Below are 13,685 nucleotides of genomic sequence, written 5' to 3' on the forward strand. Positions count from 1 at the left end.
GCAAACAGCTCAACCACCATGGGGAGCTGACCGGTATCTTCTGTCCATGACACTGGGAATGCCGGTCCTTGGAAATCCTAGCATCCACAGGCGTTGGACACATAAGAGGCTGGAAGACCATCTTTAAATGTTATGAAGACTCACAACCTCTTGACTGCGCTGTCAGCCATCTTTTACCTGTGAACACTGCCCTGAGTCGTGGTCCTGTGAACTGACCAAGGCCCAGGGGCTGCTCCACCTTTGATGCCCAGTGACCCAAAGGTCAAGAAGTATCCATCCTTCAGCTCAACTGCAGAAGTGCTGGTGCTCTCAGAATACACACGTTTCTCAGTTGTGGCCCATGGATTCTTACGCTTCCTCTCTATGAAGCTCAGAGACTGGAATTCAGGTTCCCACCCTGTTATGAATGAGATGCTCTCTAGGGACGTGTTTCTTGACCAGACTGCCCCCTCCCATTACAGTATGAGAATCAGAACCCTGTCCCGTGACCCATGATTGCTTAGTCCTTTTTCTCCTTCTGCCCTGGACACCTCTAGCGCATGTCCAGTTCATCCTTCTTGGAACTGTCTCTGATAAACACCTATCTTAGGAAATGCATATATTTCCAGAGAGTTAAATTTACTGTGCATATTTGTGTGTTTTAAAACAGAGATATTCAGTAAAGACTCAAGTGTATCCAGTTTATATTAAACCAATTTATTGAAACGCTCAGAAATCATATACCGCCACACAGGACGTGATTATTGACCAGGAGAGATGAGATGGGAAAGGAGTGTGAGTGTGAAGAGAGAAGGATCATGATAATCAGGAAACAGGAAAGTCATCTTCATGTTGTTGATCTTGATTCCATGGGGAAGAGGACGTGTCTGGTCTCAGTGACTCTCTCTGTAGGGGACAAAACAGAACCAGAGCTTTAGTAGAGTTGGCTGTGTGATGGCTGACAGGAATGAGCCTCACACAGTCGACGTCCAGGGTACAGGAGCTGGTAGGTAATCCAACCTCAGAATCCTGGTGGACCTCTTACTCCACATCTCAACAATGTAGGTGGGGGTCCATATAGAATTTCGCCAGGAAGTACATATGGGGCAACCTTTCCCATTTGGGATGGATTCTAGGAGTACTGATTTCAGAATACATGCCTCTAATCACCCACGTTTTGTCTTTTGGGTCTTCAAGAATTATTATTTTTTAACTCTTCTTTATCTGCTGAGCCACAAGAAAAGCCTAAGAACACTAGAGTGAATAGCCTATCCCTTCTCCAGCAGATCTTCCTGTCCCTGGAACTGAACCAGGGTCTCCTGCACTGCAGGTCAATTCTTACCAACTGAGCTCTCAGGGAAGCCCACACTGGAGTCTAATTGGTTATTAATGTTGTATTTGTTTTAGGTGTTCATCAATGTGAAGTTTCTGCATACATATAGCTATTCTTTTTCAGATGATTTTCCCAATTAGGTTTTTTCAGAGTATTGCACATACTTCCCTGTGCTATAGTGCAGGCCTTTTTGGTCTTTCCATCCTGCATAGAATAGTTTGCATCGGATAACCCCAAACTCGCAATCCTTCTGTTGCCCTACCCTTCCCCCTTGGTAACCACGAGTGTTTTCTCTAGGTCTGTGCATCTCTTTCTGTGTTGTAAATATGGTCCTTCGGGTCACATTTTAGGTTCCCCATATAAGTGACATCATATGGTGTTTGTCTTTCCGTCTGACTGATTTCACTTAGTATGACAGTCTCTTAGGATGATGTATGTTGCTGCAAATGGCATGATTTCATCCTTTTTGTGGCTGAGTAGTAGTGCATGGAATATATATGTACCACACCTTTCTTATTATATTCACATGGAAGTGAGGATTTTTCTTTGTTCTTTTTCTTTCTCCACAGAAACTTATAAGCCACACTTTAGCCTTATCAGTATTGTTTTTCTGAGGCTGTCTTAGTTGAGAAAGTTTAAAGATCTCATTTTAGGAAAATCACCTTCTAAATGGGAATATAATTCAAATGCATGTTTCAGATAGTCCAGGTGGAAGGACTTTACTGGTTCTGTCAGAATCATGTGAGATTACACACAGGTGTTGCAGAAAACGTGCGCTCTTTATTTTCAGTTCTCCTGAAGGAGGGATGTGTGTGAACAACCATGAGGTTAGTCCTGACAGTAATACTAGTTAGTTTTCACCAGCTTGTGGCCATTCCTGCTTCTCTCTGATGAGTCTAGTCTGCAAGATTCCTGCATGTGAAGGCTTTCCCACCACAGCTACTTAGCAAAAATCAACCAACTCTTTTGCTATTTAATATGGCTCAGGAGAAGAGAAATTATCTAATGTAAGAGAAACGTCACTAGTGATAGAAAGAAAGCTATTGGCACCAAAAAAGTGTTACCTGCAAAATTTGGAAGGTATGAAATCACAAAGTTTACTTGGTGATTTAGTTGATGAAACAGCGCTTATAACAGATTATGCTTACTTACAATTAGGGCGTTTCGAAGTTATTTTCATGCCACAGCAAGACATTTATCTGGGGGAACAAAATGAAAAATCCACCAATTAATACCATTCCCTAAGTTTTGCAAGTGTTTTTGGATTTTTTTTTAGAGATTATATAAATGATTACTTATGGAAGAACATATTGTCAATAATTTGATTTGTTTCCTGACAGCATAGTTACATATGAGGCGAAAGGTATGTTCAGAAAAAAATATACTTCCATTACCAGGTTCGGTTAAATCCTTAATGTTTTCTTCTGAAAACTTCCGAGTTAGAGTCTCCTTCTTGAATATCTCTAAGTACTCCTCATCAACGTCATTTTCTTTGCCTGAATATCACCATGCAAGAGGCAGAAATTTACATGTTAGAAGTCCTAAAATTGTCTTCATACTGAATAAAAACAACATGCCTATCAGATTTCACTTGGAATAGTTTAAGAAGTCTCAGTTACCATTTCCCATGACACAGATGTCTGGTGTTTGTCTGAAAAATTATCCCCTGTCCAGCTCTGTAACTAGTCCCCCACCCCAGCATCAGAAACAGAACCTCAAAGACTCATAGAGCTCCGTGAATTTGGGGGTCCTTCTGTAATGGTGAGGAACCAACTTACTCCTAGACCAACTTACTAGTGTCTGTACCTGCCACTCGGGTCTTGTTCTGAATCCAAATAAATAGGAAACAGGGTTCTCCCCTGACAGACATATTTACTACATCACAGAAGATAATGGGAGATGATTTATTCTTTAATACTGCACCATTCTACCCAGTACCTTTTCTGGTATAGATACCTGATAGCCTATTGGTTCACACAGCACTTAGTGCTTCTTTGTAGTTATTTGAGATGATGTCAGTATGGACAAGACAATGTATGTGGATAATTTAACAGGATAAAGATTAATTTTAAAAGGTTTTATTCCAAGGCTTAGAGTGCATAGGGAAACTTATATAAAATAAAGCCAGTGAGGTCAGACTCATTACAGTCACAGCTTGCAATTAATTGACATGTTAAAAACAACTTCTAATAGCAATCAATTTTTTTTTGTTGTTGTTTCAACAGGTAGGAATTATTTAGAAATGTTTGAATATGTGACATACAAACCCTATGACCTGTTTCTTGGTAGATTACCTTCCCGGATCCTTAACTGTGAAAGATGCAGGTCTTATACACTGAATACTGAATACTGTCAGAACCTCCTGAGATTCTGAATGAAAGTCCTGACAGTGGACCTGTTCTGTGATAATGACTATGAGAACTATAGGATGTCATACATACCGAATAGTAGAACTTGTTCTGTCTTATTGCCTGTTTCATCCTCGTTGACATTAACTGCTATCAGAGCATTTTTGGAAATGTGAATAAATTCAATTGTATTTGTACCATTATCTGTGAGAGAGAGAAAAGTTACATACACACAACCGCCTTAATTTATTCTCATTTAGATGTATTGTCACATGTTTCAGGCATTAACAACAGTCCGTGCTGTGTTGATGTGTGTGTCAGTTCGTGGGTGCTCTGAACACTACCATTCTTATGACAACAAGGAGAGCAGGCGATATATTTCCTCATCCCCACCTAATCCCACAGTTAACAAGTTACTTCTTGCTATCTTCTAGGATGCTTTCTAGAACATGTGGTGTAATGGACCTAGCAGGTTTTTTAAAAATATCTTCAATTAGTCTGTTTCTTTTTGGCTCTCCTGGGCCTTTGCTGCTGTGTGGGCTTTCTCCACGAGCAGCGCACAGCGCCTACTCTCTAGCTGCAGTGCCCAGGCTTCTCCTTGCGGTGGCTTCCCTTGTTGTGGACCACGGGCTCTAGGCATTGTAGGCTTCAATAGTTGTGGATTGGGGCTCGGTATTCCCAACTCCCGGGATTTAGACCACAGGATCAGTAGTTGTGGTGCACGGGATTAATTGCCCCAAGTCATATGGGATCGACCCAGACCAAGGATCCAACCTGTCTCGCCTACACTGGCAGGTGGATTCATCACCACTGCATCACCAGGGAAGTCCCCAACAGCTTTTTAAACAGCATGAGCATATTATCGAAACCCAGTTCAAAAGGTCTTTGTATTTCTATTTCTCAGGCATGAGATTGATTTCTCCTGACCAAAATCAATTTACCATTCATAACCTTGTGTTCCTGCATGCCTACACTGGACCAGGCAAGCTTCTGAACACTTTGTTTTAATTGCTGTGTTTTCCCTGCCCCTCATTCTGGGGTATGACAGAGCCCGCAGCCTTCTCTGTTGGTGTGAAGACATTTTACCTGCTGGGAAATGCAGCCAGTGACCTGCTAGCGGTGAGCTCCATCCCCACCTGAAAGGCCGCCCCTCCTCTCTGCACTGCCCGTCTACTTAATGCCATGTATCTGAACAAGAAGCAACTCTGACCTACTGCGTATCACCTCTATACCCTCTACATCCATTCTCTCTCTCCTGGCCTCCATCACACCTTCCTGCAATCACTAGACAAGATGGGAGGAAAAACCGCCCACCTGTGTTCCCGAAATATGGAAACAGCACTGGTCAGGGTATAAACACACTCACTAGTCTACTTGAGAGAGAGAAAATTAGTAGCTGAAGCCGCTTTATAGTCTCATAGCCCCAGACAAGGTGTATGCAGCTTGCCCAAGGCCGCAGTGAGTCTATGAGACTTGGGTCACGTCAGGACAATTTAAGTTGGATTATGCATGTCCTCAGATTGCTCATGGGCTTCCCAAGTGGCGCTAGTGGTAAAGAACGTGGTGGGAGACAAGAGAGGCAGTTTCGATCCCTGGGTGGGAAAGATCCCCTGGAAGAGGAAATGGCAACCCACTCCATTATTCTTGCCTGTAGAATCCCATGGACTGAGAAGCTTGCTGGGCTACAGTCCAGGGGGTCACAAAGAGTCGGGCATGACTCAGGGACTAAAGGACAACAGCAACAGGTCCCTCATCATTGTAAGGGGCCGTCCAAGCTCTGTGATTGGACCCTGTGTTCATGACAAATGAGATGGTCAGAAGATTTAGGACCAGCACCTGGCGCAACTTGTAATTGTTAGTACACCTAGAAATATGGAGTTCCTGAGGGAAGCTAAACCAAGATTTCCAGCCAAACATTTGCTTACCACTGAAATGCTCATACTTACATTCATATGTGTAAATATAGGGTTTTATCAGTTTTCCACAAATGAATAATGGTCTCCACACGTGACAGTTGCTTAAAAACAAAAGATATTTAGGTTGGTGGATGAAACTGATAAAAATGTGACAAGTCATTCGTTTCACCCTTCTGACGCCCCATGTCATGTACCGTGTTTGTGTCTCTGAACAGTATGACATTCACCAGAGAAGAAATATGTGTAACATCAAGTATCAAATGACAAGGCTGTCATGTGAACACATTAAATCTGAGCATAGTTCCAAAGATTAACTGCAAATACAAACTAAGTCATGTTTACAAACAAATAAACATGAAGAGATCCAGAATTTTAGGAAGGAAGAAGAAAAAAAAGTTAACACCTTGCTTGTAATCCTTTCCTTGAACCTGAGATGCACAGATACCTAGACAGACCTTAGTTAACTCTCAACCCTTTCCATGTATTCTTTGATGATATAATAGCACAAAAGTACAAGAAATTAGAGGAAACATTTCTAAATTTTATCAGAAACAGACTCTTCTTGTATAAAACAGCAGAAGAGAACCACAATGGTGGTCCAGTAGATATGAATCCACCGGCCAACACGGGGGACACAAGCTTGACCCTGGTCAGAGAGAATCCCATAAGCTGCAGGACAGACTACACCTTTGGCACCACAATTGCTGAAGCCAGCTTGCCTATACCTGTGTTCCACCACAAGCAATGCCAATGCAGTGAGCAATTTGCATATCACAACAGGAGAGTAGCCCCCGCTCAATGCAACTAAAGAAAGCCCGGGTGCAGCAACAAAGACGCAGCACAACTAAAATAATTTAAAATAAATAAATAAAACAGCTTAAGAAGAATTAACATGAAAGGACGTCTGTGTGTACAGACTTATTATACACACCTGTGTGTACAGACACATTATACACACACAGACATACAAAGTACATATGACATTTCACACAGTAAATGATAGTCAAATATCTGATAATTATGTGTGTATCACCTGTATAACAAAGAACTCTGTGGTCTTATATATCTCTTCCTACACATACGTGAGAAAAATACATATATTTGGCACATATGAAGATTGAACACCAAACATATATTCAAAAGGAAAGAACTGGATAAGTTACTGAAGAGACTGAGAGCTTAGAAAAGAGCCTGATGCTGGGAAAGACTTAGGGCAGGAAGAGAAGGGGGCCACAGAGGATGAGATGGTGGGATGGCATCACTGACTCAATGGATGTGAGTTTGAGCAAGCTCCAGGAGATGGTGATGGACAGGAAAGCCTGGCCTGCTGCAGTCCATGGGGGCACAAAGAGTCAGACACGACTGAGTGAATGAAGTGAACTGAACTGAACTGAACTGAGGAGACACATTGCAAGAGATTGGCCGTAATGAATAGCGCTGAATGACTTGTTACTAGTCATTAGGGAACTGCATCAGAGTTACTCAAAACAGCCACAGTGGGAAGAAAACCGTTGTCCAATAAATAGAAAATGTACAAAGTCTTATATAAGCCTGCCAAGTCCTTTCACATGGCTTTGAAATAAATGACTCCTTGTGTCGGCCGTCCTGTGGATAAATTTCCCAAATGAGCTGAGTCATAGAAGCAGGGGAAAATGAGGTTTTCTGAGGGTCTAGGTGATAAACATCAGATCCACTGTTACCTGTGCCTGGAGGGGAAGACATTTAATGATAAAGGAAAGAAGGACACTTTGGCAATGATGGATCATTTTTATATCTTGATTTGGGATATGCTGAATATTGCCAAATTCAGACTGAAATTGAAGAAAGTAGAGGAAACCACTAGACCACTCAAGTATGACCTAAATCAAATCCCTTATGACTATACAGTGGAAGTGAGAAATAGATTTAAGGGACTAGATCTGATAGACAGAGTGCCTGATGAACTATGGACAGAGGTTCATGACATTGTACTGGAGACAGGAATCAAGACCTATCCTAGAAAAACAAATGCAAAAAAGCAAAATGGCTGTCCAAGGAGGCCTCATAAATAGATGTGAAAAGAAAGGAAGTGAAAAGCAAAGGAGAAAAGGAAAGATATACCCATCTGAATGCAGAGTTCCAAAGAATAGCAAGGAGAGATAAAAAAGCCTTCCTCAGCAATCAATGCAAAGAAATAGAGGGAAACAATAGAATGGGAAAGACTAGAGATCTCTTCAAGAAAATTAGAGATACCAAGGGAACATTTCATGCAAAGATGGGCTCAATAACACATAGATTGTAGGGACTTAACAGAAGTAAAAGATATTAAGAAGAGGTGGCAAGAGTACACAGAAGAACTGTACAAAAAAGATCTTCATGACCAAGATAATCACAATAGTGTGATCTCTCACCTAGAGCCAGACATCCTGGAATGTGAAGTCAAGTGGGCTTTAGGAAGATTCACTACAAACAAAGCTAGTGGGGGTGATGGAATTCCAGTTGAGCTGTTTCAAATCCTGAAAGATGATGCTGTGAAAGTGCTACACTCAATATGCCAGCATTTTGAAAACTAAGCAGTGGCCACACAACTGGAAAAGGTCAGTTTTCATTCCAATACCAAAGAAAGACAATGCCAAAGAATGCTCAAACTACCGCACAATTGTACTCATCTCACAGGCTAGTAAAGTAGTGCTCAAAGTTCTCCAAGCCAGGCTTCTGCAATACATGAACCATGAACCTCCAGATGTTCAAGCTGGTTTTAGAAAAGGCAGAGGAACCACAGGTCAAATTGCCAACATCTGCTGGATCATGGAAAAAGCAAGAGAGTTCCAGAAAAACATCTATTTCTGCTTTATTGACTATGCCAAAGCCTTTGACTATGTGGATCACAATAAACTGTGGAAAATTCTGAAAGAGATGGGAATACCAGACCACCTGACCTGCCTCTTGAGAAACCTGTATGCAGGTTAGGAAGCAACAGTTAGGGCTGGACATGGAACAACAGACTGGTTCCAAATAGGAAAAGAAATATGTCAAGGCTGTATATTGTCACTCTGCTTATTTAACTTATATGCAGAGTACATCATGAGAAACGCTGGGCTGGAAGAAGCACAAGCTGGAATCAAGATTGCTGGGAGAAGTATCAATAACCTCAGATATGCATATTTCACCACCCTAATGGCAGAAAGTGAAGAGGAGCTAAAGAGCCTCTTGATGAAAGTGAAAGAGGAGAGTGAAATAGTTGGCTTAAAGCTCAACATTCAGAAAACTAAGGTCATGCCATCTGGTCCCATCACTTCATGGCAAATAGATGGGGAAAAAGTGGAAACAGTGGCTGACTTTATTTTTGGGGGCTCCAAATCACTTAGGATGGTGACTTCAGCCATGAAATTAAAAAAACACTTACTCCTTGAAAGGAAAGTTATGACCAACCTAGACAGCATATTGAAAAGCAGAGACATTACTTTGCCAACAAAGGTCTGTCTAGTCAACGCTATGGTTTTTCCAGTGGTCATGCATGGATGTGAGAGTTAGACTTTAAAGAAAGCTGAGTGCTGAAGAATTGATGCTTTTGAACTGTGGTATTGGAGAAGACTCTTGAGAGTCCCTTGGACTGCAAGGAAATCCAACCAGTCTATCCTAAAGGAGACCAGTCCTGGGTGTTCATTGGAAGGACTGATGTTGAAGCTGAAACTCCAATACTTTGACCACCTGATGCAAAAGCTGACTCATTGGGAAAGACCCTGATGGTGGGAAAAATTGAGGGCAGGAAGAGAAGGGGACGACGGAGGATGAGATGGTCGGATGGCATCACTGATTCAATGTACGTGAGTTTGGGTAAACTCCAGGAGCTGGTGGTGGACAGGGAGGCCTGGCATGACGCAGTTCATGGAGTCACAAAGAGTTGGATACAAATGAGCACTGAACTGAACTGAACTGAACTGATGAAAGAAATCAAAGATGACATAACAGATGGAGAGATATTCCATGTTCCTGGGTGGGAAGACTCGATATTGTGAAATTGACTAGACTACCAAACACAATCTACAGATTCAACGTGATCCTTCTCAAATTACCAATGGCATTTGTCACAGAACTAGAGCAAAAAGTTTCACAATTCAGGTGGAAACACAAAAGACCCCAAATACACAAAGCAGTCTTGAGAAAGAAGAGTGGAGCTGGAGGAATCAACCTTCCTGATTTCAGATTACACTACAAAGATACAGTCATCAAGACAGTATGATACTGACACAGAAACAGTAATACAGACCAATGGAACAAGATAGAAAGGCCAGGAATAAACCCATGCACCCAGGGGTACCTTATTATTGGCAAACAAGGCAGTAATATACAATGGGACAAAGACAGACTCTTCCGTAAGTGGTGCTGGGAAAACTGGACAGCTACATGGAAAAGAATGAAATTGGAACACTTCCTAACACCCGACACAAAGGTCAATTCAAAATGGATTAAAGACCTAAACAAATGTAAGACCAGAAACAATAAAAGTCAGAGGAAAACATAGGCAGAACACTTGATGGCATAAATCAAAGCAGAATCCTCTATGACCCACCTCCTAGATAACGGAAATAAAAGTGAAAGTAAACAAGTGGGACCTGTTTAAACTTAAAAGCTTTTGCACAGCAAAGGAAACTATAAGCAAGGTGAAAAGACAACCCTCAGAATGGGAGAAAATAATAGCAAATGAAACAACTGACAAAGGATTAACTTCCAAAAAAAGCATACAACTCAACACCAGAAAAACAAATGACCCAATCAAATGGAAAAAGACCTAAAAAAGACATTTCTCCAAAGAAAACATACAGATGGCTGACAAACACATGAAAAGATGCTCAATATCATTCATGATTAGAGAAATTCAACTCAAAGCTACAATGAAATATCACCTCACATGAGGTCACATAATGGTCAGAATGGCCATCATCAAAATGTCTACAAACAATAAATGCACGAGAGGGTGTGCAGAAAAGGGCATGTTCTAGCACTGTTGGTGGGAATGTAAACTGATACAGCCACTATGAAAGACAGTATGGAGATTCCTTAATAAAAATAGGAATAAAACCTGCATATGACCCAGAAATCCCACTCCCAGGCATAGACCCTGAGGAAACCAAAATTGAAAAAGACACATGTATCCCATTGTTCAATTTGAAGGAGATCAGCCCTGGGATTTCTTTGGAAGGAATGATGCTAAAGCTGAAACTCCAGTACTTTGGCCACCTCATGCGAAGAGTTGACTCATTGGAAAAGACTCTGATGCTGGGAGGGATTGGGGGCAGGAGGAGAAGGGGACGACAGAGGATGAGATGGCTGGATGGCATCACTGACTCGATGGACGTGAGTCTGAGTGAACTCTGGGAGTTGGTGATGGACAGGGAGGCCTGGCGTGCTGCGATTCATGGGGTCGCAAAGAGTCGGACTCGACTGAGCGACTGACCTGAACTGAACTGATCCCATTGTTCACTGCAGCACTATTTACAGTAGCTAGAACATGGAAGCAACCCAGATGTCCATCGCCAGATGAACGGATGAAGAAGTTGTGGTACACATACACAATGGAATGTTGCTGCTGCTGCTGCTAAGTCGCTTCAGTCGTGTCCGAGTCTGTGCAACCCCATAGCCGGCAGCCCACCAGGCTCCCCCATCCCCGGGATTCTCCAGGCAAGAACACTGGAGTGGGTTGCCATTTCCTTCCCCAATGCATCAAAGTGAAAAGGGAAAGTGAAGTCATTACTCAGCCACAAAAATGAACATTTTTGAGTTCGTTCTAATGACGTGGATGAACCTAGAGCCTATTATACAAAGTGAAGTGAGTCAGAAAGAGAAAAGTAAATATATTCTAACACATATATATAGAATCTAGAAAAATGGTACTGAAGAATTTATTTACAGGTGGTAATGGAGAGACAGACGAAGAGGACAGACTTATGGACATGGGGAGAGGAGAGGAGCTGGTGAGATATATGGAGGGAGTAACATGGAAACTTCCATCACCATATGTAAAATAGAGAGCCAATGAGAATTCGCTGTATGTCTCAGGAAACTCAAACAGGGCTCTGTATCAACCTAGAGGGGATGGGGAGGGAGATGGGAGGGAGTTTCAAAAGGGAGGGGATATATGTAAACCTATGGCTGATTCATGTTGAGGTTTGACCGAAAACAACAATTTTTTGTAAAGAAATTATCCTTCCGTTAAAAAATAATTTTAAAAAAAAAGAATACTGAAATGGGTTGCCATTTCCTTCCTCAGGGGATCTTCCTGACACAGGGATCGAACCCACATCTCCAGCATTGGCAGGCAGAATTTTTTTTTTTTTTTAACCAATGAGCCATCTAGGAAGCCCCAACTGTATACCATGTGTGACAAATAATGAATTATAGATACATTTATACACCAGTCTTTCCTGGCATAACCCTCTCAGTTCTTTTATTTTTCTATTTATTTTTTATGCATGCAGGCTACCTGTCTTCAGTCATGCTCGACCCTTTGCAACCCTATGGACTGTAGCCTGCCAGGCACCTCTATCCATGGGCTTTCCTAGGCAAGAATATTGAAGTAGGTTGCCATCACTTCCTTCGAGGGATCTTCCTGACCTAGGGATCGATCCTGCACCTCATATATCTTTTGTATTGACAGGCGGATTCTTTACCTCTAGCATGACCTGGGACCTGGGAAGGCTAATTTTTTAATTATACTGCAGCATAATTGATCAAGGATTTTTTGATAGTGTCAGGTTTCAGGACAGCATTTATCATGCATATACATGAATCTGTTGTTTTTTTAAATTCTGTTCCCATTTACATTATGACAGAATATTGAGCTGCATTTCCTGTGCTATATAATAATTCCTTGTTTATTAATATGTTTATTCCTCAATATACATCCACGTTCTTAGTGAAGTGTTTGCAGTATAACCCTCCCTGAGTGGTCCTTGGGACAGTGAGGCTTTGGGACACTCAATGGTGATGAAACCTCCTGTAAGGAAGCCCTGGGCAGAGCTCTCTGTGTGATCTGCCCCCCACCTCCCTCCCACCTACCCACCCACCTTACCCCACCCACCTTCCCCCACCCCAACCCTGCCCTCGGCATCTGCGCTTAGTGGGAACCATCTCTTACAAATTCTGCAGGAAGAGTCAAGCCCCTGTGGGGACTGTGAGCTCCAGGACATCACCTGGAGGCTCAGGGGAACTGCCCCCGAGCTCAGAGACCCTGCTCAGCCCCACAGCTCAGGGCGTCCGGCTCTCAACATCACCCAGACAGCTCCCTGCAGATGGGGAAGCCACACCCTCCCTCAGGCTCGGGTTTATGTGTGTGTTCTTTCCAGGTTATTTTTACTTACCAGTCATAAACGTAGAACATTATTATGAAGCAATTCTTGCAAAACACAATATAAATCCTGTGAGGCATGAGGAAAACTTTCTGACTGGCTTTCACTAGGCTACTGGATGCAATGTGTGTGGTGCTCCACTGTCCTGAAAGCTAACAAGAAAACTCACCTTAGAGATTTTCCTCCTTGTCTCTTTATTTCATCCAGAGTCCTCCCTCTAGGGTTTCCCACCCCTTGTGCAAATCAGCACACATTATCTAACTTGACTGAATGAAACAGAATTTATAAAATAAGGTAAAAACGGAAGTCAGAGTGAAAGAAGGAATTGAGACATTTCAGAGATAGGTTAAGTTCTGAGGTCAAATGCAAGATCTCAAATCCAACAGTAGTTTTCTGATCCCGTTTCTCTGTTACAAGAGCAGTAAAAATGCACGAGTCAATTAATACACAGTAGAGAGGATACAGCAAACAGAACAGGCATAGAGCCCGTGAATGGAGCAGTGTTGCGTGGGAGGGACACAACGTGCTTATAGATCAATGTAACAAACCCAGAGAAAGTACACACACACACACAGACACTCACACACACACGAGATGTCCTCCCAGATCAGACCTTCCCTGCTACTTCTGAGACAATTTTCTCAGCATCCGCAGCATCCTCTTCTTGAGCAGAACAAACCAGACCAAGGAGAAGAGTCAGGAACACAACCTTCATCTTGTGCCTCTTGTGGTCCTTCTTCTGTCGAGGCTGAGGGTGTCCCAGTGGTTGGAGAGGGTGGGA

The 13,685-nt window shown here is 42.4% G+C and overlaps 1 protein-coding gene across 2 annotated transcripts; it reads right to left on the bottom strand.

Annotated features, from left to right (window-relative positions):
• Positions 1-680: 680 nt before the first annotated feature.
• Positions 681-13,685, bottom strand: LOC120882400 (allergen Bos d 2-like). Of its 2 annotated transcripts, none has more exons than XM_040266386.1 (7): positions 13,530-13,685; positions 12,917-13,056; positions 5,607-5,677; positions 3,754-3,864; positions 2,707-2,808; positions 2,465-2,511; positions 681-885 (listed from the first exon to the last, which is right to left on the bottom strand). In XM_040266386.1, the coding sequence occupies exons 1-6, from the start codon at positions 13,617-13,619 to the stop codon at positions 2,489-2,491; spliced, it is 537 nt and encodes a 178-aa protein (XP_040122320.1). In that variant the 5' UTR covers positions 13,620-13,685; the 3' UTR covers positions 681-885; positions 2,465-2,488. The 2 variants fall into 2 exon arrangements, with proteins under 2 accessions (XP_040122320.1, XP_040122319.1); XM_040266385.1 differs by having other exon boundaries at positions 13,518-13,685.

This window comes from Oryx dammah, unplaced genomic scaffold (genome assembly GCF_014754425.2).
Source record: "Oryx dammah isolate SB20612 unplaced genomic scaffold, SCBI_Odam_1.1 HiC_scaffold_23, whole genome shotgun sequence".
Taxonomy (NCBI): Eukaryota; Metazoa; Chordata; class Mammalia; order Artiodactyla; family Bovidae; genus Oryx; species Oryx dammah.

Bases quoted from the DNA above. Each gene is read 5' to 3' on its own strand.
- LOC120882400 (XM_040266385.1), bottom strand. From the start codon at position 13,619: ATGAAGGTTGTGTTCCTGACTCTTCTCCTTGGTCTGGTTTGTTCTGCT. The intron at 5,678-12,916 runs GTAAGTAAAAAT...TTTGTTTTTAAG, and splicing joins ATGTTCTACGTTTATGACTG to CAACTGTCACGTGTGGAGAC. The intron at 2,809-3,753 runs GTATGTATGACA...GGTGATATTCAG, and splicing joins AGAACAAGTTCTACTATTCG to GCAAAGAAAATGACGTTGAT.